At 55.5% G+C, this 24,159-nt stretch overlaps 10 protein-coding genes across 10 annotated transcripts; 2 read left to right on the top strand and 8 right to left on the bottom strand.

The window, feature by feature from the left end:
• Positions 1-1,260: 1,260 nt before the first annotated feature.
• JKF63_07199 (uncharacterized protein) lies at positions 1,261-2,166 on the top strand (the record flags this gene model as incomplete). Its single annotated transcript, XM_067903140.1, has 1 exon — positions 1,261-2,166. One exon carries the CDS (start codon positions 1,261-1,263, stop codon positions 2,164-2,166), a length of 906 nt encoding a protein of 301 aa, XP_067759578.1.
• Positions 2,167-4,831: 2,665 nt separating this feature from the next.
• Positions 4,832-5,860, top strand: JKF63_07198 (uncharacterized protein; the record flags this gene model as incomplete). Its single annotated transcript, XM_067903139.1, has 1 exon — positions 4,832-5,860. The coding sequence occupies one exon, from the start codon at positions 4,832-4,834 to the stop codon at positions 5,858-5,860; it is 1,029 nt and encodes a 342-aa protein (XP_067759577.1).
• A 1,244-nt stretch (positions 5,861-7,104) lies between these two features.
• Positions 7,105-7,410, bottom strand: JKF63_07197 (uncharacterized protein; the record flags this gene model as incomplete). The annotated part of the gene is made up of 1 exon (XM_067903138.1): positions 7,105-7,410. One exon carries the CDS (start codon positions 7,408-7,410, stop codon positions 7,105-7,107), a length of 306 nt encoding a protein of 101 aa, XP_067759576.1.
• Positions 7,411-8,380: 970 nt separating this feature from the next.
• On the bottom strand, positions 8,381-9,100 carry JKF63_07196 (uncharacterized protein; the record flags this gene model as incomplete). Its single annotated transcript, XM_067903137.1, has 1 exon — positions 8,381-9,100. The coding sequence occupies one exon, from the start codon at positions 9,098-9,100 to the stop codon at positions 8,381-8,383; it is 720 nt and encodes a 239-aa protein (XP_067759575.1).
• A 647-nt stretch (positions 9,101-9,747) lies between these two features.
• Positions 9,748-10,041, bottom strand: JKF63_07195 (uncharacterized protein; the record flags this gene model as incomplete). The annotated part of the gene is made up of 1 exon (XM_067903136.1): positions 9,748-10,041. The coding sequence occupies one exon, from the start codon at positions 10,039-10,041 to the stop codon at positions 9,748-9,750; it is 294 nt and encodes a 97-aa protein (XP_067759574.1).
• An 824-nt stretch (positions 10,042-10,865) lies between these two features.
• On the bottom strand, positions 10,866-12,371 carry JKF63_07194 (uncharacterized protein; the record flags this gene model as incomplete). Its single annotated transcript, XM_067903135.1, has 1 exon — positions 10,866-12,371. The coding sequence occupies one exon, from the start codon at positions 12,369-12,371 to the stop codon at positions 10,866-10,868; it is 1,506 nt and encodes a 501-aa protein (XP_067759573.1).
• A 575-nt stretch (positions 12,372-12,946) lies between these two features.
• JKF63_07193 (uncharacterized protein) lies at positions 12,947-13,753 on the bottom strand (the record flags this gene model as incomplete). Its single annotated transcript, XM_067903134.1, has 1 exon — positions 12,947-13,753. The coding sequence occupies one exon, from the start codon at positions 13,751-13,753 to the stop codon at positions 12,947-12,949; it is 807 nt and encodes a 268-aa protein (XP_067759572.1).
• Positions 13,754-15,041: 1,288 nt separating this feature from the next.
• On the bottom strand, positions 15,042-17,288 carry JKF63_07192 (uncharacterized protein; the record flags this gene model as incomplete). The annotated part of the gene is made up of 1 exon (XM_067903133.1): positions 15,042-17,288. One exon carries the CDS (start codon positions 17,286-17,288, stop codon positions 15,042-15,044), a length of 2,247 nt encoding a protein of 748 aa, XP_067759571.1.
• Positions 17,289-19,371: 2,083 nt separating this feature from the next.
• On the bottom strand, positions 19,372-21,156 carry JKF63_07191 (uncharacterized protein; the record flags this gene model as incomplete). The annotated part of the gene is made up of 1 exon (XM_067903132.1): positions 19,372-21,156. The coding sequence occupies one exon, from the start codon at positions 21,154-21,156 to the stop codon at positions 19,372-19,374; it is 1,785 nt and encodes a 594-aa protein (XP_067759570.1).
• A 379-nt stretch (positions 21,157-21,535) lies between these two features.
• JKF63_07190 (uncharacterized protein) lies at positions 21,536-22,741 on the bottom strand (the record flags this gene model as incomplete). Its single annotated transcript, XM_067903131.1, has 1 exon — positions 21,536-22,741. The coding sequence occupies one exon, from the start codon at positions 22,739-22,741 to the stop codon at positions 21,536-21,538; it is 1,206 nt and encodes a 401-aa protein (XP_067759569.1).
• Between the last annotated feature and the right edge of the window lie 1,418 nt (positions 22,742-24,159).

The raw sequence follows: 24,159 nt of genomic DNA, 5'->3' as shown, positions 1-24,159 counted from the left end.
CCTCGCTATAAGCTTTTTGATCGATTTTTTATTCGGTTTATTATGAAGATGACTGGTGGTGAGACGGATACCACGAAAGAGGTTGTGTACACCGATTGGGCCGCTGTTCGGCGATTCGCATCCGACTTTGTAGCGCTACCTTTGACAGTGCCAACGCGGCCGAAGCCGGAGATCCCAAAGAGGAGCAGTTGGATTACAAGCAGTGGCATCGCTTGTTTTCTGGTCATCGCGGTGGCTAGCGCCTTGTCGGCTTCGCCCATTGGGTGTAAAGTGATGGCTGCGGTGCGCGGTTGAAACTTGCTAATTTATCGCGTGTATTTTTCTCCGTCATGTTTCGGCGCTAATAACGGGAAAGAGGTCAAGATTCTGTGAAGGCGTGGCTTCCTCGACGTAGAGGAATGGGAGCGATTTATCGCTGCGGATGCTGATTGGCTTTGAGTTGGGCGACCGCTCAAAGGGAACACGCTTGCCGCTGTCACGAAATAGGCACGACGCTCACGTGCGATAATCGCTGTTCATTCGGTTTCGGCTGTGTACTGCTAAGAGTCTGAAACCACTGGCTATGACGCCTCGCGTGGGCAACCTTTACAAGTAGGGTGATACGAGTCTGCGACAGATCTGACGTGAATGTGACCGAGTTGACCACGGATGTAATGTGTGTGTGCCGCTGCCATTGCCCGATGGATCTCTGACAGGAAGAAGTTAGCGTGCGGTGTTGTGCTTATTTTCTATGGTGGGATGGACTCGGCTGTAATCGAACCTATATATATTTATCATTTCTTCGATCTCGTTCGTAGATTCCATTCGGACTGTGTCGATTGTGTGCTTGGCAGTGTTCAGAGGCAACAAAAAAGAGCCTTATGATAATATGAGCAACTTCATACAACATAATTTCTCGGGACTTTTTCCATTTGTGCGGCGCAGAGCAGCACGACGATGGTTGTACTTTCCTTGTTCATCGTTTCAGTGGATTTTTAGTCGGTCTCATGTTTGACGAGCTCCCTCGACTCTCGTGTCGTCTGTCTGGATATGCCTGCAGCTTCTCGTCTGGCTCCTTTCCCTTTTCTGTGCTCTGGCGAATACCCTCTCAAAGAGAATCATTTGAAGATTTGTTGGTCCACTTGTATTCCCTGTTCCAGCTTTCCTGCAGCAACACCAAACTAAAAAGTATAAAATAATAGCTCCGCTTTCGTTTTTATCGTCATTGTGTTCGCGTATCACGGCATTGAGTGGTCCACAAGGTTGCTCGAGTGGAAAAAAATGTCGATTGATGTAAATGCTGTAAAGGAGTTCCTGCTGAAGCTTCAGGATGACATCTGCAAGGCTATCGAGGCGGGGGACGGACAGGCAAGCTTCAAGGAGGAGAAGTGGACACGCGAGGGCGGCGGTGGTGGCCGCACGCGCATCATTGCCAACGGTGCCGTTATCGAAAAGGGGTGTGTGAATTTCTCACACGTATATGGCAAGGGGTTGCCGGCGTCCTCAACGGAGCAACACCCTGATATGGCTGGGTGTAGGTTCCAGGCGATGGGGGTGTCGGCCGTTATGCACCCAAAGAACCCGCATGTCCCCACGTCGCATGCGAATGTGCGCCTCTTTGTTGCTGAGAAGGAGGGGAAGAAGCCAGTGTGGTGGTTTGGTGGGGGCTTCGACCTCACGCCCTACTATGCCGTGGAGGAGGATTGCTGCCACTTTCACCGCGTGGCGCAGAAGCTTTGCAAGCCTTTTGGTGCCGACGTGTACACGCGCTTCAAAGGCTGGTGTGACGAGTACTTCTTCATCCCTTTTCGTAAGGAAGCCCGAGGCATCGGCGGCCTGTTTTTCGATGATCTGAACGAATGGCCTTTTGAACAGTGCTTCAAATTTATGCAGGCGGTGGGCCGGGGCTTCATTGATGCGTATATGCCAATCGTAGAGCGTCGCAAGAACACACCGTACACCGAGCAGCAGGTGGAGTTCCAGGAGTTCCGCCGCGGACGATACGTGGAGTTCAACCTGGCGATCGACCGCGGTACGAAGTTTGGGCTTCAGTCTGGGGGTCGCACTGAATCCATCTTGATGTCGTTGCCACCGCGGGCGCGCTGGGGCTACAACTGGTGTCCAAAACCTGGCACGCCAGAGGCGCGGCTGACAGAGTATTTCCTGACGAAGAAGCACTGGGTATAGGCCACTACTGATAAATACGCCCGACGCATGACGCAGCTTGTCTTTCGTTTTGTCGCTGGTCGGAATTTTTGCTCTTCCTGCTCCAGGTGAGGGGGAGTGCTGTGGAGGAGGTCGCGGTTACTCCACACCTCATCTAGCGGAGTCCGCAGGTATTCTTTTGTATTGCGTTTCGCAGTATCAGTGATGTTTGCCTTGGGAGAGGATGCCCTTGGCTGTTGGTGGTGTACGGTAGCGCCGTGGCAGCAGCTCTCGGATCGATATCGGGATTTATCACCGTATGCACTTTGGGTCACGAGCCAAACATGTTTTGCTTCTGGTGCGTTATTTGTCATCTGTGTTCCTCAGCAAGGGGCACGCCGCACGTGCCGCGTTGCATATTCGATGAGGTGAGTCGGGGATGGGCTTGCAATGGAAAGAATCAAAGATTTCCCTGGTACACCAGTCTGCCGTAAAAGAGAGTAGTACGGGTTAGGAATCCTTGTTCTGTTTTTTCCCTTCCACATTTATGCCCCTATTGCATACCTTCGTTTGTGTTGTAGACTTTAACAAAATACAACGCGATGAGCATTGCATTCCCCGGCCTCTGCACTGAGCTCCTGTCGTTCGTACAGCGCGTTGCTGCGTGTTTGCGTAGCTGCTCATTGCGCACCAGGCGAGGTGATGGTCGAGACTTGACGGTGGCGCGCACATCACTGTTGGCGTGCGCCCGGCACCGGAGATCTCGAAAGGGAGCAGGGGTCTTTGCGTGTGCTATGAATCGTCGTTTCCTATGCCTGCGCCTGAGGGGCACACTAGAATAATTTTCCAGAGGGGACTCACGAATAATAAGCCATATCGATTTGCGATTTGTGTTTCAGATGCTCTATCTTGCTTTAGGAATGTGGTAGTTTTCCACAGTGACTCGACAGAGTGGCGCTGTTTCGCACGCTTTCTTTTTTTTTTAGTGTTTACACTTGATATTCTTGCTATGATGGTTGACGCGGTTATTCTGTGTTCAATGGAATCACGCAAACTCTTCGTTCTCGCGACCATTCACACCAATGAACTCCATGTTTCCTCTATGGTCCCATCTTCCAAAGCTACTACCTTTTCAATAAAAGAAGCATTGGCAACGGCACGTCGTGGGGGGCAGTCTAGTAGTTTGATGTGTTCTGCTGCGTTGGGAGCATTGAGGGGAGATGGCGGCTCTACCGCCACTGAGTTTAAAGAGGAATGCATCAAGTAGCATACGAAAGCCGCCTTCGCGGAGAGAAGTTGGCGACTCATCGAACATACGTCGTCTTTTTCTGTTTGACTCGGGGGAAAGAGGGTGCCTGTGACAATGTGCTTAAGACACTGAAGACGACACCCAATCCCTTCAACAGCAACAACAAAAGAAACATCCACATTTTTTTTCTCGTGATGGATAAAGATGATGTGCTTTTATCGATGGCCAGATTGCCTTCTTGGGTGGGGTGGGAGGGGGCGCTTTGCGCCGCGACATGTGCACCGCTTTGCATTCAGGCTGCACCGCGAGTTTACGTTGCTGCTTCACCCTTGTGTCATTCCTCTACATCTCGTCCCCCTTACTTGTTCTCTGCACCCACTCTTGTGTTTGAGCCTTTCCCAGAGTAAAATCAGTGGTCTTCTCATCTCAGTTAACCCAACATTGGTCAAAAAGTAACTACATCTAAGACAACAACTTTTTTTCGCAGTTTTTTTCGTCTCCGCATTTATACACATTGAAATTTTTTTTTGTATATTTTTGGAGAGGCTTTTAGGCAAAAAATTCTGCCCTATCTTTTTGTTTTTTTCTCCCCTTCTAAATATCCGTACCCCTGATGACCACCATCGAGTTGAATGAAGAGGCTCGCAAAAACCCTGTTGCCGAGCACAAAAACGCTGAGGGAGAGCCAGATCCCGCAGCGTACGAGCATCCCACAGCGACGAGGTGGTTTCGTGTTGCGCCTTGCTTGCGCAAAATACCCCTTTTCGGTGAGGTGACCGCCGCCTTCGGACCCAGGTTCTCCATCTCCCTCGGTCTGTGCTACACGTTGTCGAAGGGTGCAGGCGGCCGAATCATCAAGTTTCCCTCCAGCCGATGTTCATTCGCTCCTACGGGGTGAACGTCGCACGATACCAACGCCTTTCCACCATGTACGCTCTCGGCTGGTCGCTGAAGCCCTTCATCGCTTCGATGGCGGATGTGATCGCGCTCTTTGGTTACACGAAGAGGTGGTACATGGTGTTCTCGGCGGCGCTGGGCGCCGCAGCCGCTTTGGGGTATGCATTGCTGCCAAAGAAGAGATCATCGGCAGAACTTGCCGCGGTATTTCTGTTTCTGGTCTGTTTAGCCAAGGCTAACATCGATATCCTATCCCAGGGCCACTTCAGTCGCTCGATGCGCCAAAACCCCAAGGCAGGCCCGGCGGTTGTGAGTTGGGTGTGGGCGATGACGTTTGTCGGCACAATCATTGCGTCCAGCATGATGGGACCTTTGTCGGATGCCAAGCTGACGTATGTGGGCATCCTCGTGGCGGCTGTGCTACAGTTCGTCACAGCCTTCTTCTTCATTTTCAACTGGTATGGCGAAAAGAAGAACCGTACAAACCGCCGTATGGATGCCTTTCTGCTCTTTCAAGAGCAGCTGCGCGCTAAGCAGCAAAACGATGAGAGGTACGGTGTGATGGAGGTCGTCGATGCCACAGAGAGGAATCGCGTCGATGATTTTGAGGAGCCGAGGATCGCCTCGTTTGGACATGATATAGTGGAGCTCAACATCAGCGTTGCGATGAAGAACTGGCGATTCATCGCTTACGCGGTGGTCATGACGTGTGGCATTGTCGCCCAGGCTTGTGTCACCGTGCTTGGAAGCCGGCGGGAGCTTCTCTACGCCTGCATTGCCATCGCCAGCGTGTTCATTATTGGCGCCTTTCTGGCGCTCCCGTTTGTAGTGGCCAAGGCAGCCGTTTTTATTTACCTCAACACTGTCTTGTACTTGCAGATTTCTAGCGTGCTCAGCAATTTCTACCTCGCCAAGCCGGCGTGCTTGCCGGACGGCCCGCACTTCTCATACACGTTTTACCAGACCTTTGGGGCCCTGATCACAGACGTCGGTGGCGTCGCTGGCACCATTCTCTTCAGACACATTTTTTCAAAGCACCGGTACGCCTTCGTCTTTATCGTAACATCTCTCTTGCAGGTGGCTGGGTCGATCTTTGATTTGATCATCGTCAAGCGATGGAATGTGCACATTGGTATTCCTGATCACGCCGCATATATCCTCGGTGACGCAATCGTGTACGAGATTTGCTTTGTGTTATCGTTGATGCCGGCGCAGATCCTCATGTCCCGTCTATGCCCACGAGGGACAGAAACAATTGCCTTTGCGCTCTTGGCTGGTTTCAACAGCGCTGGTGTTTCCATGTCCATGGCCATTGGATCTCTTCTTATGGAGAACTTCTGGCCCATTTCTGCAAAACCGCCCTGTAACTTCAAGAACTTGCCACTGTTGATTATCACGGGCCACTTGTGCATGCCGCTGCTGATCATCCCACTTGCATTTTTGATGCTGCCGAATGCACGCATCTGCGACCGCATCGATACAAACGGGAATGTCATCCCAGATACTGCCGAACCCGCTCCGGTGCAGCACTACTCCCCACCTCACAGACAAGACACAAACCCTGAACATGAAGGCCAGGGACAGAAATGAGGAAAGAGGATGCACACGTGCGACGGGCTGAGTGAAGAGCGCCGCGTCTGTCTGCGGCTTTACCTGCTCAATGTACTCATCCGAAGCCTCTAAATAATTTATTCCCCCATTTTTTTTTCTGTGTGCACGAAAACATCGAGAGGGAGGCGGGGGAGCTCCGTGGCCTTGTGATAGCTGTAAAGCGGGGTGCGTATTTGTGTGCGCAAGCCTTGCGATAAGATAATGTGCTTCCCTGGCTCTCCTGACGCGTGACCGTCCCGTGTAGTGTTTTTGTTTTGATTTTTTTTTCTGCGAGATTATCGGAGTTTTTCCAAAACTAAAGGCATAGACCGCCACGCTGTCGTCGCCGTTGTGCCTTTCACTTTGATTCAATCTCGAGCCCTTCCGTTTCTTCCAGGTTTCCTTCTAACATGATCAACTTTTTCCCGCTGTATATAAATATATATAATATCCGAACGCATTGCACAAATTAGGTTTAGAGATGATCAAGTGGCGAGGAGGGGGAATTTAGCGTACTTGGGTTTAATTTGTGTTTCTTTGAGGACTGCATGTCGTCTCTAATTTGATACCATCTGTATTTATATATAACCATTCTCTGTGATCATATTTCAGTTCTTCAAAGAGCTGCTGTTTTTTTTTTTGTTTTGCACTGGTGCTTTTCTCCAAACCAGCAAAACCACCTCGCTGTCCACCGCGCCATACAGGCGAATGATACACACAAACACCGAGTGGCGAACCACGTCCCCCGTGACGGTTCGGCGAACATCATTTTTCTCGACGCCGTGGTGGCCGCCGCTTTTTGGGGTGACCAACAGGTTGTTCACGCGTTCGGGCCGCAACGTCGCCACGCCTCCGCGGGCCTTGCCACGAGCCTTTGCCACCCAACCTCCCCCTTTTTTTTTGTGCCAAGACCCAGCCCAAACCGCCGCCTCCCCGCTCGGGCAGGCGCTGCGCTCCCCGGGGCCTCCCAGCGGCGGGTCGGTGGGCGTGGCAGGTGGCCCAGGGGGGTGCGGGATGGGGGCGGCGGTGTGTGTGTGTGTTGGGGGGGGGGGGGTGCGCGTGATGAGTTCAATTGCAGGTCGGCTTCGCCGCGGTGTGTGTGGTGGCGGGGGTTGGGCGGGAAGGGGGCCGGGCGGACCGGCGGACCGGCGGGGGAGGCGCACGTGCCCTAGTTGTGCGAGGTAGACGCATTTAAATGGTGACGTGGTGGTGGAACACTGCTTGGTTATTGCATTGAATTTCTCCTACAGGACAGCGCAGTTGGCACATGTGGACTCCACGCATCGCGCCTCGTGCGGCTGCTTTTCTTCTCCAAGGGAGCTCGAGGTGGCTGCGGAGGTGATAAAGACGACTTTTTTCCTCGATGCCAGGGGAGAAACCACAGCAGAGGCTGAGGCGTCCGTCGTCTTCGCAACCGGCTCGTCTTTGGCGTTGAGAGGCCCTGTCGTAACGCTAGCGGGGGCGATCAGGTCTACGGCGTTCTGGTAGGCATATGCGTTGATAGCGGCCACAGCGTCTGTGGGGCTCAGTGCATCTGCTGTCCTCTGCATGGGCTCTGCAGGTGTCATGGTGTTTATCGGATCTGTTATCGTAGCCTCCGCCTCTGCTGCGGCACATCTTGTATTTCTCCCTACAGCATCGTCGATATTTGGCGTTGGAGTCTGCACGGGGGTCGAGTTATGTGGTGGGGTGTCATTGGCTTCTGTGCCGTTGCCGCTGTGGCCTTTACCCCCGCCCTTTTTTCGATGACGTCGCCCCATCTTTTTTTTTTTCGTTCGAAGCCGGAAGTGGAAAAGGGCCAAAGGCAAATCAGTTCGAGGCGTGTTGGTGGGAGACTGATGCGATATCCCTGTGAAATAGAAGGTTGCGGGGGTGCATAGACAGCAAACTATAAGGTCAGCAGGGATAGCCAGGAAAACAAACGTGTTTGTGGTGGAAATGAGGGGACTTGGAGAATTACACGAAGAGGGGGGTGGGGGATGGGGGAGAGAAATGTGGGCGCGTGTGTGCATATTAGGCGTTGGAACGAAACGGGGAACATATAAAATGTTTGAGGGAACAGCCAAGTCGTCTGGGGATCTCCGATGCCGTTCCCTCCCCCATCTAGTTTGCTTTGGTGCACTGGTCCACTGTGAACAAAGCGCCTAATCGATGTGCGCATGCACATGCACATCCACACACACACACACACGAGTGGTATTCACCTTCTCAGCAAGCGGATGTTTAATAATACAAACTCCAGAGTAGGGTACTTCGGTTCACTGGGGCCGTTACATCCCGTGATGTAGAGGCGGGCGGCACGCGGTCGAGAAACTGCGTGGGTAGGAAAGGCAGCACATGATAGCGACATCGAGCACAGTGAGGGACTAAACCCGGAGGAGACGCCGGAGGCGAAAATTGATAAAAACACAAATGGGAGCTCATCGCAGTGTAAAGTGCCAGCCCATAGACGTAACGACTCGCACAGCTGCATAGACGCCAGAACGTACGCGCCGTGGGCAGGAGGAGCTCTCTCTCTCTCTATTGGAGTAGTCGAAACACGTTAAGCCCATTCTGCAGGACCAGATGAAGGGGGATGACGTCAAGGTAGATTAGTAAGGCCAGGTTAAACAGCAACAGCAGACACAGCAAAATGTCAAGTCGTTCGGCTTCCGCCTTTCGCATCGCGAACGCCTCCAGCACGTCATGCTCGTTCGAATGGTGGTTTTTGTGCTTAGCAGACGACGACTTCTCCCTCCGTTTCACAACGCAGCTGCGCAAGAAGCGAAGGAGGCGCGGGCTCACGTACAGGAAGTATGCCGCCGCGCCAATGAGCACATTTGTCGTGACGTAAACCGCAAGAAGGAAAGGCGACACCTGTCTCAGTCGCTGGGGAATGCTATAGATTTCCGTCGAGAAGCGAACGAGGAGAAAGTTGACGAGAACAGTGGAGGCGATGTTCCCCCACTCCGATGGGTTCGTGAAGATGCATGCAAGAAGCGTGTTCAGGAGACAGAAGATGCCCACTAGACACCAGTCAACCACCTGCTCAGAGAGCGGGAGGCTCACGAATAGAAGGCAGATGAGGATACTCGGGAGGAACCGCGTCGCGCTTCGATTCTGTTGGTCCTCGTTCAGTGTATTAGCGATGCCCTCGAGGTACTCCTGCTCCAGCTGTTGCTTCTTACGCTCCTTTTCCTTGCGCTTCTGATTTCCCTCACGGATGCGCTTCGCTATCTCCGTGCCCGATGTCGACGCCATCAGATAAATGGAGGGGGAGAGAACCTGACTGCGTCACACTGCCCACTCTGAGAGACACAGACACACACACACACACACACACACACACACACAGACTTATTTCACGGCGCCACGAAGTGAGATAACGAGGGTGCCACCTCTGCATTCAAAAGAGCTGCGCGAAAGAGAACAGAGGTGATAATAGATGACGCAGGTGTTCATGCAACTGCCCGAGTGCGCATGGTCGCCAGCGGCGCTCGGGGACAGCCAGATGGAGAGCGAGGGAGAAAGGAAGAGACGTAAGGGAAAGAGAGCCGCGTGCATATACATATGAGTATGTGTGTAGAGATTGATGTGCAGTGACAGAGAGAGAAAGGGGCGCTGATAGCCGCGTGAGAGTCGCCATGTGCCAGAGTCGTCGGCAGACCAAAGATTTGGAAAGGAGAGCGCGCGGTTAAGCTAAAAAAAATAGGAGAAGTGCTTGTAGCTTACTTTGTCTGGGTTTCTATGGCTGCGTGCGACACCGACGAACGTTTGCTATGTTTCTTGTCAGGTGTGACTTGACTTAGTGAAGTACCAATGACGTCACTTGGGGGCGACTCCTGCCCCATCAATCAATCAATCGTATGCAGTCATCTGAGCATGTACGTGGGCATCGCCGGCGTGTTCTACGAGTACAGCTGTGCTGTCACACGGCGGAAGAGGCCCTCGCGCACTCCTGGTGGGATAGCAGAGCGGACACGTGGCATGATTTCGTTGATGATCTCGCTGGCGTCGAGTGATGCACCTGACGAGGCTCGGCGGGCCATGACCTCATGGATCATTTCCTGCACGCTCCGCCGCCACGGTGAGACGCTTGTTGTGCTATCTAACTCACATCGCACCCAAGTAGCGAGCTCAGCCTTTTGTGCACTTGTGAGCGCTTCGTAGGCGACACGGCCGTCTTCGGCAGTTGTGGCCATGGTGTGTGTATGCAAAGGTGGTGGTGGTGGGGGGGGTTGTTCTCTGGATGTGTGTGTGTGTGTGGTTAGGCGGGCTGACGCCACTGTCAACACCGTCGACAAACGGAGAACCGGAGTGGCGAGTGAGGAAAGGGGGGAGGGCAGAGGATAAAAAGAACAGGGGAAGCGGATTGGCGAGAGTTGATGTGGCGTCGTCGTGACAACACAGAAAGAGGAAGAGGCGCAGATCATGTCGTGCTTGTCAGACAGACTTGATTTCTGTGATGGTTGAGTCTTTGATGCCTGTAAATGGTTTCGTCTTTTTTTTTATGTTCATGCTTTTTTTTTTGCTACAATGGCTTCCACTTTACGCTTCAAATGCTGTGATGACAGAGACGGGGAGGGGGGGGGAGGAGATATGCATGCAGGTAAGGGAGTACACACCACCATCATCATCAAAGATCCTCACAACTATAATCCCCACGATAATCCCCACACATGCACCGACATGAGTTTTCCTCCCCATTCCCCTCCCAGACAGCGTACACGCCCGCGCCACCCACGGCATAGGCACAATCTCAAGGCAACTCAAAACCATCTCACCAGGCTCCTCAGGCTCTCTGTGAAATGGGGGGAGTCTGTGCCACCGCGACGGATGCACCACGGTGCAACTGACAACACTAAAGTGGTGGTGAAGGCGGCCCACTAGATGAGTGGGCGGGGTGCGAGGAAGAGGAGACGGCGCTCTAATGCACACGAGTCTGCCTTTGCGCCAGCGCGTGTGTAACCACATCGTGTGTGTGTGTGGGGGGGGGGGCGAGGATCACACAGGGAAGGGGGTACTACTACTGAAGAAGGAAGCAGTGACTGTGTTGCGAGGCAAATAAGGCACCAGAGGATACTTGTAGAATGGCATCCCTGGCCAGCGTGGAGACGACTGGGATATTGTTCAGCGCCTTCATTCCAATCGACGCCAGTCCGGGAGTTCCATACGTGAGCTTCTTGATCGCCTCCATGCCCGTAATTACAGGTGCCGTGTGACTGAGCATGTAACCAGCGAATGCCTGTCCCACTGCGATGCTACTGCCGATGTCCTGACCACTACGGATCGCCTGCTCCAGGACTGAGGTGAGGGCACAGATGTCGTAGATGCCGAGGTTAAGGCCTTGTCCGGCAAACGGGTGAATGCCGTGAGCCGCGTCACCTAGTAGGATCGCTCGCGGTGCGTACGGCACGGTTGCAAGGTTTAGCTTCAGCGGGAAGGTTCCCTGTGCGCGACGCACCTTCCCGTCTCGGGTGGTTGTCTGCGGCACTTCGAGGATCCTCGGTATGTCATTGGGGGCGAACGCGCAGAGGCGGCCGTTCAACTCCGCCGTAAGACCCTCTTGGGTGCTCGCCAGCAGCGCGTTTGCATGTTGTGGCGTGGTGCTGAACACAATATTTGCGGTGTCCTGTGAGGTTGGCAACATCGCAATGATTTTTCCATCACGAAAGAAATTCTGAAAGCTGCACACGTTGCCGTCGTGTGTTTTTTCCAGGCGTACATTGCACACAAACGCCGTCTGGGCGTAGTCGTGCTGCAGCGACGGCGTGGAGAGGACGTCGCGAAGTGGGCTGCCGCGACCCTCGCAGCCGAGGAGGAGGCCAAACGAGGTGTCGGTGCTGGTCTCGCCTGTGACGAGTTTTGCTGATCCCCAGGGCCCATCTAAAGTCCCTTGGCTCGGTATCTGCACTTCCTCAAGGTGCGCCCCAAAGCAAAGCGTATCATGAGTGATGTCGGCGTCACTGAGCTCGCGCTGTTGAGCTTCTACCACGTCCATCATGCAGCTACCGAGCTCTGCGTTGAAGCACATGAAGCCAATCGGCTTGCGCAGATCGGTAAACTCCAAAAGGGGATCAGAGCTAGTCCCGTTACCCAGGACACTGGTCATGAAGAAAGATGAGGAGCGATCGCCTGTGCCGAGAAAGGGACTGTTGACCTGTTCGTGGCGCACGGCGATGCGGTAGTATGGGTGCTTGGTGGTGAGGCGGCTCCACGCGCCGAGATTGTCGATGATCTTGCTCGCCACTGGCGTGATGCTGACTGTGCGAAGCGTATGCATCATGTTGGCAGCTTCGTAGACTTGTCGCTTCCCCGAATCTAGCATCATTAGGCGGGCTAGCTGTGAGGACAGAAGCGACGCGGTACCCGTGCTTCCCTGGTCGGCACTACTATTGCAAAGATGGTTGCGCAGTTGCTGCAAAGCGGCCATCATGGCGGCCCCGATAAGGCCTCCACCAGAGACAATCACCTCATTCGCTTGCACGGCTGCCGACAACGGTGCCAAGGAACTCGAGCTACGCCGCAGCATTGAGAAGAGGGGCGAGGGCCAAGAAAACGATGCGTGGGCAGTGGATCTTCTCGCTCGCCGCGACAGTGACTGAGACTCTCACCTTGACGGGTAATGCTACTTGTCGAGGTTCTAAGGTTGACGTTGGGGGTACCTGGTACGAGGAGCGTGTGTGTGTGCGTGTGTGTGCACAGAAGGAAGGAGGGGTGGGGGCGCGCGGGACGAAGGAATGGGAGTTCTCAGGAGTGTGGACCGCATGATAATGCGGGATGAAAGGGGGCTGTGCGCATGATGTGTGTGTGTGTGTGTGAATGCACTGCTTGTTGGGGGCTTGCACACCGCTTCCCCCGCCATGTGTCTCACGTTGTCTTTTATGCTCCCATAAATTTCCATGGTGCGTATAGAGTTGTTGCTCAGAGTCATTTGTATGGTGAGTACGACAGGGGGGGGGGGAGGGGAGGGAGGGAGGGAGGAGGGAGGGAAAGCGGGTGAGTCCGGTGCAGTGGGCAAGTGGCATATCCAGTGCTAAAAAGCAGACGTGTGTGCGGTCCATGGCGCTTATTCGGAGCCACACCACCTTATTCCACCTCTCTGCCCTACTCGATGCGCACGAATGCATTCATGGCGGGGCCGTTGTAATTGCTGCGGGGGTACAGGCGCACTCTGTCACCTGCCTTCAGCTGATGGCGTACACCACAGTCCGCCGCGATAAAGGGCAGCAGCGTGGCAGTAGTATCAAGGGGATCGGCAATGTAATAGCTACAGAGAATCTTGGATGGTGCTTGCTCGTATGGAGGGGAAATGATATCTACAAACAAAGCAGGTTGCTCTGCATCGATGTTTCGGATCTCGTGCAGCATACCACTGCCGTCGCTGACTGCCGGCTTGAACTCCACAACGTCTGACACTGGTATCGCAGTCCCTACGCCGTTTACCTCACCGTCGAAGATTACAGTGCCGTTGATCGGCGCATCAGCGGCGCCGGTGCTGACTTCTCCAGCGATGGTGCAGAGATGCAGCCGGCCGTGCATGACGCGCTGCCACACCGTCATCCCTGGGTGATCGTGCAGCGGCAGGGATTTTCCAGGCGGTATTACGAACCAGCACAGGGTGACGGCCTCGTCTTGGTAGAGCGTTGAGCAGCCGAGGATGTCATCACCTGACGACTTCCATGCCACGGGGGAGACCGGCGACATCCCGAAGCTGAGGCTGCGCTGGTGCAGTGCGTTCTCAAGCCGAAAGATGTGCTCTGCGATGGGGTAGGCCTTCTCCTCCACGTATCGCATCGCTTCTTCCTCGCTGACGTACCAGCCCAAGTCTCTCAGCGTAATCCTGCTGAACAGCTCCACGTGCTCCGACGATGTCGATGAGAAGCGCTGCAAACACTCGATAAGCCGTTTCATCTTTGGTCAGCACGTTGCCGGTAGCGTGAGAGTGGGGTGGGCTGGCAGGGCCGATCAGCGCACTTTGAGAAACGGGGTGGGGGGGATGGAGAAAAAAAAAGTCGGTGGAGAAGAGCGAAAGTAGACGGCCATTGCGTGTCCCACCCTGCCCCTGTCGTCCATAGAGACGAGTCCGGCAGGGCCCTCTTCCCCTCACGCACGAGTGGAGGTTTTCCCAGTCGGGGCGGAAGGGGGGCGTACTGTGGGGAGGGGGGGGGTGGATATGAAGGACGAGGGAACCACGTCTAGTTGTGAGCGCAGAGATTGCGCGGTACATCGTCATCGCTGTACACGTGATCGTTGGGTTATGTAGTCGCAGGCGTGGTATGGTGACATCAGGCATTAAGAACATAATATATATATATATATATCCACGAGGGAGAACGATATGGTGTTAGTGTGCACAAAATTGCTTCTTTCCGTGTCGGTGAATATCTGTGCAACTGCAAATAATGGGAACAGATTTGGGGGAGAGGGGGGGGGGCGGGAGAGGGGGGATCACGCCTGAGACTGATGGGGGAGAGATACAACAAGGTCCGGCGCTCCTTTCCGTTTACATAGTAACACTTTTTGCATCGACGGGTGGGTGTGTCTACTGGCCAACGCACACACTCCCCAAGAATAGTGTGCGGCCTCGACACAGCATCGACGAAGGTGACATCTGCGGAGGAGGGGGGGGTGGGGTGGGGTGGGGTGGGGGGCAGATTCATAGCGATCGAGGCAGCAGGTTTCTATCGAGTCTGTCCCGTGATACCCCACCTCCCGCACATCTATACACGCGCACACACACGCGATGTGGTTACACATGCGCTGCCGCAAAGGCAGACTCGTGTGCATTAAAGCGCCGTCTCCTCTTCCTCGCACTCCGCCCACTCATCTAGTGGGCCGCCTTCACCACCACTTTAGTGTTGTCAGTTGCACCGTGGTGCATCCGTCGCGGTGGCACAGACTCCCCCCATTTCACAGAGAGCCTGAGGAGCCTGGTGAGATGGTTTTGAGTTGCCTTGAGATTGTGCCTATGCCGTGGGTGGCGCGGGCGTCTACGCTGTCTGGGAGGGGAATGGGGAGGAAAACTCATGTCGGTGCATGTGTGGGGATTATCCGCCTTAATGTTCGCCTCTGTACGTGTGACCTGAAGTGCCGCCGCCGTTATCGTCCATCGATGCGGGTCATTCGAGGGAGGGGGATGGGGGTTCAGGTTACGTGCCTTCGATGGCGCCCGCTAATATACGGTCTGGCGTCTTTTTCTCTAACACGTGAAGAATATGCGCCGAGAAGGCGGCTGCACAGAGCATCGCCGGATGGGGCGCGGTATGCTCAGCTGCTCAGCTCGACTCTCAGACGGCCAAAGCGCGAGTGACCTTTGCAATGAGGCGGCGCTCGCAGCGCTCAAAGCCTGGCGACGATTCTTCTCCCTGTGCTCAATGCGACTGCGCATCATGAGCTCTTCTGCCATCATAGTGTCTTGCTCAGTGATCTTGATGTGGAACGCTTGGACGAGGGGGTAGAGTCGCATTATCTCACCCTTGCGCGGTGAGTGGGGAGGTGAGGACATACGGTCGACAGCGCGCTGGCGCACGAGTAGCGCCACCTCGGTCGCAGAGCGCCGACGGACGGGGGTGAGGTCCATATTAGTGAGGTGGGGCGCTTGGTAACGCCGTTTGAGTCCGACAACGGTATACGTTTGCGCGCCTGCACGCGGTGAGGCGGAGTGCGCTTGCGGACCGCCTCGGCGCTTCGGTGTTGAGCCGGTTGTGCAGCAGAGCAATTGTGACTCGATGCGCGATGAATGGAGGTGGGCTTCTGAGGGCCGGTGAGACGGGAGTGCGGGCAGCGCCAAGGTAGGCAGCCGTTGCGCCGTCCTTGCGGGGGGTCGGTTGATGGAAAGGAGAGGCTGGGTAGTACCCAATCGCGGCCGTGAGTGGCAAGACGAGGCGGAATAATCAAGCAAAAGCGGCTCAGGCCGACTTTTCCGATCCACGTGATTTTCGAGCCATCGCAGCACGGCCTCGATACACTTGCCCGGTGGGCGGGCACGAAGGACCCAGCGTATCTCTGCCAACCTCCTGGCCCTCTGCTCCGCGCCGCTCAGGACAAGCCGCGCGTGGTGCTCCTCGCACTCGATATGCTTCAGCAAGCGACCAAAGCGGTCGCGGTGAGTAGCGGCCCCAGAGACAACGTGCCACTTGTCTGAATGGTGTGCACTGGCCTCCAGTGCGTCGGAGCCAAATCGCACCGACGCGATGTGCTTAAGATGGGAGGATTTCTCGTCGTTTTGCTGCGAGCGCCTCCCACTGAGCTGCAAATTGGGCAGGGGGTCCGGCACGATCCAAGGTGCGGTGTTGGCCGGCTTCGCACGTTGCGGAGTTGCACGCTCCTGTGTTGGGGGCGGTTGTGGCAATTGGGGGTGCAACGGACTTTTGTTTGCGGTTCCCGAAAGCTCGCGTTGACAGAGGGCGCGGGCGAGAGTGAGACGGTCGTGGCCATCCCCGTGCACGCCTGCGCAGCGAAAGAAACCCTGCCAAGCCTCGCACCCGACACAGACGAGTCCTAAGAGGCGTGCGCGGGAGAGTTGGCGGGATTGCAGAAGATCAAGCCAGCGCTGGTCCGCCGCGTTGAGCGTCAGCGAAGTAGGGGAGGGCGTAGTCGTTGTGGCCGCCTCGATGCCCAACTGCCGAGCGAAGAGAGTCAGCTGTTGCTGAAGGCGCACCTGTGCGTTGGCATCTTCACTCTCCAGCGCCGTGGAGGCAACGTCAAGAAATGTAACCGCGCTCTTTCCATCTCGGTCACCGTCAGTGCCGACATATACAGTGATACACACGTGGTATGGGCATCGCGGACACGTGGCGGCGCTGTGGCGAATCCTCGCCTCGCACGCATGCAAAAAAGCGAGGGCGTCCTCGTGATTGCGAAGCTGCTTGACTGTGCCGATGTCCACTTTGAAGGGTGTGTGCAGTTCGCTGCCCGTTAACAAATCGACCGTGGTGCCCTCCACAAAGAGAAGCAGTGCTGTCACAGTGACGGTGTTATTGGGTTCCGAGAGCAGTTCCCAGAGCCAGAGAGCAAAGAGGCTGTCGTGCGCATTGGTTTGACCGCTTACATCAGCCAGCAGGTCAACGGAAGAGGATGAGGGGAGGATGAGAGACGGCAACGTACACCCTAGCGGCACCTCTGCCACTGGCGGTGCGTTGCTTCCTTTGCATTCGGTGCAGCAACCGCGCTCGTGGAAAAGAAAGCTGTTCAGGTGATCTGGTGGACGTGGGCCGTATCGGAAACACAAGGTGTTCTTCTGCGCGGTTTGTGTGAGTTGTGTCTGCGATGCGCGTAGGTACAACTCTTTGGCAACGTCGGATGCGGAGATATTTGTAATTGATGTCTCCAACGGCTCTGCATGGCTCCACATGTGGAGATCAAGGAGATTCACGCCGTCTGTAAGTGCCACATCGCCGCTCTCTGTGTAGTTGGGGCACACCACAGCGGTCAGCGTGAGCGTCATCGCTGGTGGCTTTGGAGGTGCGAGTTGGGGGAAGGCAAGAAGGGAAGGAGTCACCTATACACCGCACGTTCACGACCCCCCCCCTTACACGGCGGGTTCTCACGCACACTCCCCACAGCGAGAAGATGCATGTACGAAGCCGCGTCGCCGACACAGAATAACTGTTTTACCGTATATATATATGTGTGTGTATATATATTGATATAAATACGTGCGTGTCTGTCGAAAGAGACAGCGTGCAGGTCGGCTGACGTCCCTCCCGACGAGGGGTTTTCCCGCCCGTACGTGTATTTCCTTTTTTTTTTGGGGGGGGGGACGGGAGGGGGAGTCCGGAGCGACAGTACCGAGCGACTTTTTCATCCAGCTCAACCACACACACACACACAAAAAAAAAAAAGAGGAGGATGAGAAAAGGTGAAGGAATGAGAGTTGGACGGTTTGGCGAGCGCGTGGTGACGAGATTGGCGTTTGGAGAGGGGGGCGGCAGAGGTGGGTCTCTGCTCAGCAATGCTTTCATACAGAGGATTCGGCAGAGCGCAAGCATGGCCGTGTGGCGTGTGCCTTGGCCATTTTTCACCCCCTCCCCCTCCCCTATTCGCGTGCCATGGGCATTCACTATCGCAGAGGTCGGGGGATATGTTTGGGCGATTAGATCACCTCACTTCGTGACTGCGGGGCACACACTCACCAGGAGGACGGGAGCACTTCTAGCATACAAGCGCCGCGCGGTTGAGTCACAAAAGGGGGGGGGGGAATGGGAGGGATCGAAGCAGCGAAGTGCGATTATTACACTACACGAGCGTACGTTGACGAGAAGAAAATTCAAAAAGAAGGAAAAGCAGAGATAATTTTGAAGAGGTCGGGTGAAGGTCATCCTAGTACGTGTTTGTGCACCATGTATATACATACACACATATACGCTCTCCTTTCTTCTTTCTCAGCCACACACACACACACACACACACACACACTCGCGCTCGCGCGCGCGCGCGCGAGACAGACAGACAGAGAGAGAGCAGTGCGCACTTAACCCCCCTTTCCCTGTGAAGCGGGGTGATCGATTCAGGCGTACCCACCGCGCAACCCTCCCCCCCCCAAAAAAAAAAGCTGGGCACCCGCTTTGGGGGGAGAGGGGTGTTAGATATGGCCCGCCATGCGGAGCGACGAGGAGTTGGGGGATGACGGACATATTAAGAGAACGGGTATGATTTCATGTAGGAAAAGAAAGTTGAGTGGGGGGGGGGGGGAGGAAGGAAAAAGTGGGGGGAGGGGGCGTGGGAAGAGACGCGGCGGGAAGTCACGGCACTCAGGCGCAACCAAGGCGGCATCTCACGGCTCCCCCTTCCCCCTCCCCACACCGCGTAAAATTTACATCACGTGAAGGGTATGTGAGGAGCACAAATGACCACCCCACGCCTCGTCACCCCTTTCAGAAAACACACACACACACACACGAAGGAAATGTATAGCACGACGTTCGCCTGCCCGGTGGCGCTCTCAGATCACACTACGTGTGGATTCAATGCGGCTGTGGGCTCAGGTGTTGCAGCCATGGACCGACTCCGTCTTTTCACCTCCGCTGTGCAGGTCGCCTCACAGCCACTTCTAGGATGTCAGTGGTTACGTAGTGCATTCCTCGAGGGACACAGGGTTTCCTACCGGGAAGGATGAGACAGCGAAAGCTGTGCGAGACACGTTTGAGTCACATTTGCATGTGGTTTATAAATCTGAATGACGCGAAGGTGTTCACTGTCGCCGGTCTGTTCCGACTGCTCAGCGAGGGGGGGGAGGAGGGAGGGAGGGAGGGAGGGAGGCAGTACTAGATACCCTTCTTATCCCTCATGCTGAGGAGCTCACGCCCTCCCCGGTCAATCCGGGCTGGGGTGGTGATGACAAGCGAGTCTGTCAGAAGACATGCGCGTAAATCATCTCAAACTAAGATAGCAAAAGTGTAAAATGTAACGAGAGCACATAGACACTCAGACATATATATATATATATAAATATTTATACGAACGAACCCGCTGTGTGTGTGTGGGGGGGGGGGGGGGGGGGAATGCTTTCGCACTTGGTTAACGTGACGTCACTGGACGGAGTGAACTCTGGTCTGCTTCTGAGGGATTCGCGTAATAACGTTCCTCGCAAGCCTTGGAGAGCTGCCAAACGTTTCTTCACCGTCTAGGATAGATAAGTTGCTGAAGGGGGTTACAGTGGTGCTCCGTGTGCTTTGGAAGAGCCCAGATGACACGGCGAGGGACTCTCCTGGGGTGGCGCTGGGGCTGCTGGTCACGCTACGCTGCTCGCCAGTGCCGTACAGCTGAGAGACATTCACCTTTCCGCGATGATGGTCGAGGACACACCCACCGCGTGGGCTGTTGAAATAGAGGCCACTCTGTTGGATGATGCGGCGGTGGCGCGGAAACCTCGGCGGGGCAGAGACGAACCGCCGAGCCCGCCCGTCCTCTTTGATGAAGCGACGCTTTAGTGCATCCCTTGCAAGCATATAGACGAAGTCAGCCAACTGCTGCCAGTGGACGAGCATCTCGATGGCGCTCCACACCGCCTGCGAGACTGCGGGGTGGTCATTGAAGCGCACCGCGGTGACGGCGGTACCAGCGGCAGATGTGCTCAGTCGAGCGTGTGGAGGTAATGAGAGTACCCAGTGAAACAGAGCTTTGCGTCGCAGCACGACACTTTCGAAGCGACTGCAAATCACTCTCTTCAGGATGTGCGTGAGGCGGCACTGCTCGAAAAAGGCGCTGATGGCCTCCTCTTGAAGAACAGCGGCCGCTTCAGATGGCGTGCTGATCGATGCAGCGGCGAGAGAGAGCTCGTCGAGAAGGGCTTCGAGCGCGGCATCCGCGTAGACACCATCCCGTTCATCTTTCACAGTGTCGTTTTGGAGCCACACGAAGCATGCAGACTGCCGCAGCGCACCAGCAGGTTTTGCAGCTGGTCGCTCCGAGTGGTCCGAGGCACACATATCGGTGGAATTCGAGGTCCACTTTGCGTTCATCACCAAATGGGAGGGACCGAGTTCACTTTCGAAGAGAGGCCAGTGGCTCCTAAGATACTCCATGACGCCCAGGAGCGCGTCTTTGCTTTTCACGCACACTTTCCTCCCTGTCGTGCGCTTGTTGGTCGCGTTGTTGCACTCCTGCTGTTTCTCAGTCTTCTCTTCCTCCTCGACGTAGTGCGCAAAGATGTCTCGATTGTACACCGTCCTCTTCCGCGTCTCGAATGTGGGCACGATGATGCCCTGCAGCTGCACCTTAGCGGCGCTGCAGTAGAAATCACTCGCGTAATGTCGCAGAGTGCTGCAAAGAAACTCCCAGAAGGGCGCTTCACTGGCCATGGGCGTAGCGGGTGCACTCATGAAGTCCTGAAAGACACACAGAGCGGCCTCGACGGGTGCATGGCGCCCTCGTGGTGGAGTGGCTCCCTCCGTGCAGACATTGGTACAGGTGGTCAGAACCGCGTCACGGCGCATAGTCGCGTCTTCCGGCAACGGCACCGGCTTTAGGCTATTCTGTTCCACGTACACGAGAGGCTGAGTGTTCAAAGTTGGCGACTGCGGCGCTAGCTGCAACACCCGCAGTAGCGGAGATGTTTTGTCAGCCTCCTCATGGTCCAGATAGCGCTGCAGTGCTGTCAGGTTAGCGGACGATCCATTTCCAGTGAAGTACAGTCGCGGCTCACCGGCTGCTGGTGTTGCTGCTGCGATAGTATCGGTGCCTGGTGAGTCGGGGACTGCCCTGTTGTAAAGGGTGTCTGTCTGGGCGTTGTCTTCGCCAACTTTGTTTGTAAGTCGAAGGGAGTAGTTGAAGAGATTCAGAGGCTGCGCCTGCGCTGTGGTTGATGTCGACATCTCGGCTGCAAGGCGCACCGTTCTGCTCTTCTGCCGTGTAGTGTATACGCTCACGTGTGGGTGTTTACATTCGAGCAGGTGTGACCCACGGCAAAGGAAAGAGTACCGGAAAAAGGGGGATGGGGGGGGGGGAGGGGGGGATTCACTAGTAGGAGATAGTAGAGGGAGAGAGGGTGTGTGTGTCTGTGTGTCTGTGTGTGTGTGTGTGGGGGGGGCCTCACAACAGCGGACACCGGTGGCCGAGGAAATCAGGTCCATTGCAGCGATTTTTTTTTTCTACCTTTGACGCGTTCTTGGATCTCTTTATCTGATTCATGTAACACCGCAGTGCTTCCTCCGTACCTTCCTTTTACCCCACCCGTGCGGACACGGTATGTGGTTAAAATGGGGTGAAGAGGGACTGCTGACGAAGCATGTCCCACTGCGCGCGTTGGTTCTGGAGTTCTATGAGTGTGGCGGACATCGATGCCAGTGCTGAGAGGTCGCGGTGCGCGAGAACCTTCTCCTCACGAGTTGCCGCGTTCTGTGGGGAAGACAACGAGCTGAGCTCATCGTCAAATACGAGTGCCCTTGCCGTGCACGTCTCTCCTCGTTGCCCCTTCGAGTATTGGGGCCAGGCTCCAGTGGTATCGCTGCGGCCACGCTTACGAAATCGCTTTGCCGCGCTCGCACCACCACCGCGGTGCGCTGCCGGGGATGGAGGGCTGCGCACCGAGTCGTCAGAGTCATCTTCGTACACCCAGAACGGCACTGTGGCGTGTGTGTCAGAGAGGAAACTACTGTGGGAAGTTGAGTCACGCAGGGACTCGCTCAGACCCACGCGTGGACTGCCTCTCTTTGATGTGTGGAGCCCTGAAAACGTTGGCAACGGACTCGACGCTTGTTTTTCTTCTGGTGTGTCTTCCATAAGCAGCAGTGACAGGGCGCACTGCTCCCCTCGCGAGATGGCGTAGCCTGCCGGCGGATGCGTTGTGTCCTCGCCAAGGGCATCGCCGCTGTGGGGTGTAGCATGCGTGGGATACGTTGGGGATGCGCTAGATAGAAGCGGAGCACGACAGCCGACTAGAGCCTCTGGTGGGTTTCCCTGGACACTACAGCTAAAGATGGTCTTCAGCGCCGCTGACGGGGCGCCGTTCTTGCGCGTCACGTGCGGGTGGGCAAGGTAGTCGGCCATGTGTTCCTCAAAGAACGCTTCGGTCTCGCGGATCACGCGGGCGTTGAGGTCTTGATAGCGCACCCAGATCGTTACGGCCTTCCCGTGGGCAAGAGAGCGGTAGGCGCCACCAAGACGACCGAGTTGCTGGATGCACTTCTGCTTGTGCGCAGGGGAGGAGGGGGACGAGGCGGTGGCGGCATCATGGTGCTCCAGCAAGGCTGCTGCACATCGCGCTGCTCGCTTCGAGAAGGCGCGCGCCGCCGGCACATAGACATTGGATGGCTGTTCCTGCGATAATGGGAGACCAAGACTGTCGTCGTTATCACTGTCTGGGACGAGGATGCGAGCAGCACCGTCTGCCACACGCGGAGGTGTGCACCCCACCTGTGTGCGCTCTTCATCCTGGTCCGCGTAAGGAGACGCAAACATGATATTTTCAGGATGCGGTTTCTCGCCAAATGACGGTGGTGCTGATGGCCGGTGTGGCTGGGCTGCCAGTTGCTGCTGTTTACAGTCTATGCGGGTTGATATCTCTATGTGGACGGTAACAGTGGTTGTTTATGAGTAAGGGGGTGGGGGGGAGGGTGGGTGAGGAGGAGAAAGGGGAGGGGGGGGGAGAATGGGGTAGGGGAGCGACGAGAGCTACTGGGACCCCCCTTCGCACGTGTACTATTGTCTATGTTAACGTTATTCAATGTATGTGAGAGCGGGGAGAGGGAGTTGAGGCGGGGGGGGGGAGGGAAGAAGTGGGAGTTGAAGCGCGCGTCTTTGAGAGCGACAAATGAACGAGTGAAGGAAGAGAGATGGGAAACGAAGAAATCAATTTTGTTGATGTTGCGTCAACAGTACGGGAGTACATACTCGGAACGAGAGCGAGTGCCTCGGTGTGTGTGTGTGTCACCCCACAGGGGGGGGAGGAGAGAAGGCGAGGAGGGGGTGGATGGGCTGATGCAGAGGCAGAAAACATGTGGCTGCTCGGTATGCAACCGATCCCCGTCCGCGTCTGTGATAGAGCAGCATATTTCTAAGGCGCACCCGCACTCCGCAAAGCGACCGATGGGCCTGGGAGTGAGGCGCGGAGAGAAACAAAGAGGGGAGGTGGGTGACTCAGGGACCTATACGACATACGATTACAGAGGAAGAAATCTCATCCAAAAGCGCAGGTTGAAGCACAGGTACGCATACCAGCGGACATATCGACACAAAGCTTGTCGAATAGGGGGTGAGAGGTCGCTGTGTGTGTGTCTGGGGGGGGGGAAAGAATGTTGAAAGAGAAGCATGAGAGAAAAAAAAAAGAAACGATGGAAAATGAGCGCGCGCATGGCTGCGCGTCCGTGAGAGCGCATAGGGGCAATGTGAAACAGCACAAGGCGAGCTGTGTGTGTGTGTGGGGGGGGGGAGTGCGAGTCCTTCCACACACACACACACGCACGCAAACAAACCTAAATATGAGTATATATATAATGGCCTCCCTTTTCATCCTCTACCCATCCCATTCTTTCTGTAGAGGCACAGGGGCAGGGGCACCCATAAAAAAAAAGCAGAGAAAAAGGGGAGAGGTAAACAGGAGGCAGGACATGGGCTTTTCGGCGTCCATACACACACACACACACAGTGATACCTCCCATAGGCACTCTCATTACCTGCATCACTCAGTCACCCTCACCGTCCTACAAAGAAAAGGAAGAGGAGGAGGCGTGCGAACAGGGTGGCGTGACAGTTGGCGTCCAATTGGAGAACCAACACATCCTTCTGCTGCTGCTCTTTCTCCTCCTCCTCTTCCGATCTCACGCTCACGGGCCTACATGAGTTAAATGTGACGCGTGATGTAGGAGGTGGCGTGACGC

This window comes from Porcisia hertigi, chromosome 6 (assembly GCF_017918235.1).
Source record: "Porcisia hertigi strain C119 chromosome 6, whole genome shotgun sequence".
Classification (NCBI taxonomy): domain Eukaryota; phylum Euglenozoa; class Kinetoplastea; order Trypanosomatida; family Trypanosomatidae; genus Porcisia; species Porcisia hertigi.
This window is presented reverse-complemented; position numbering and strand designations above follow the sequence as displayed.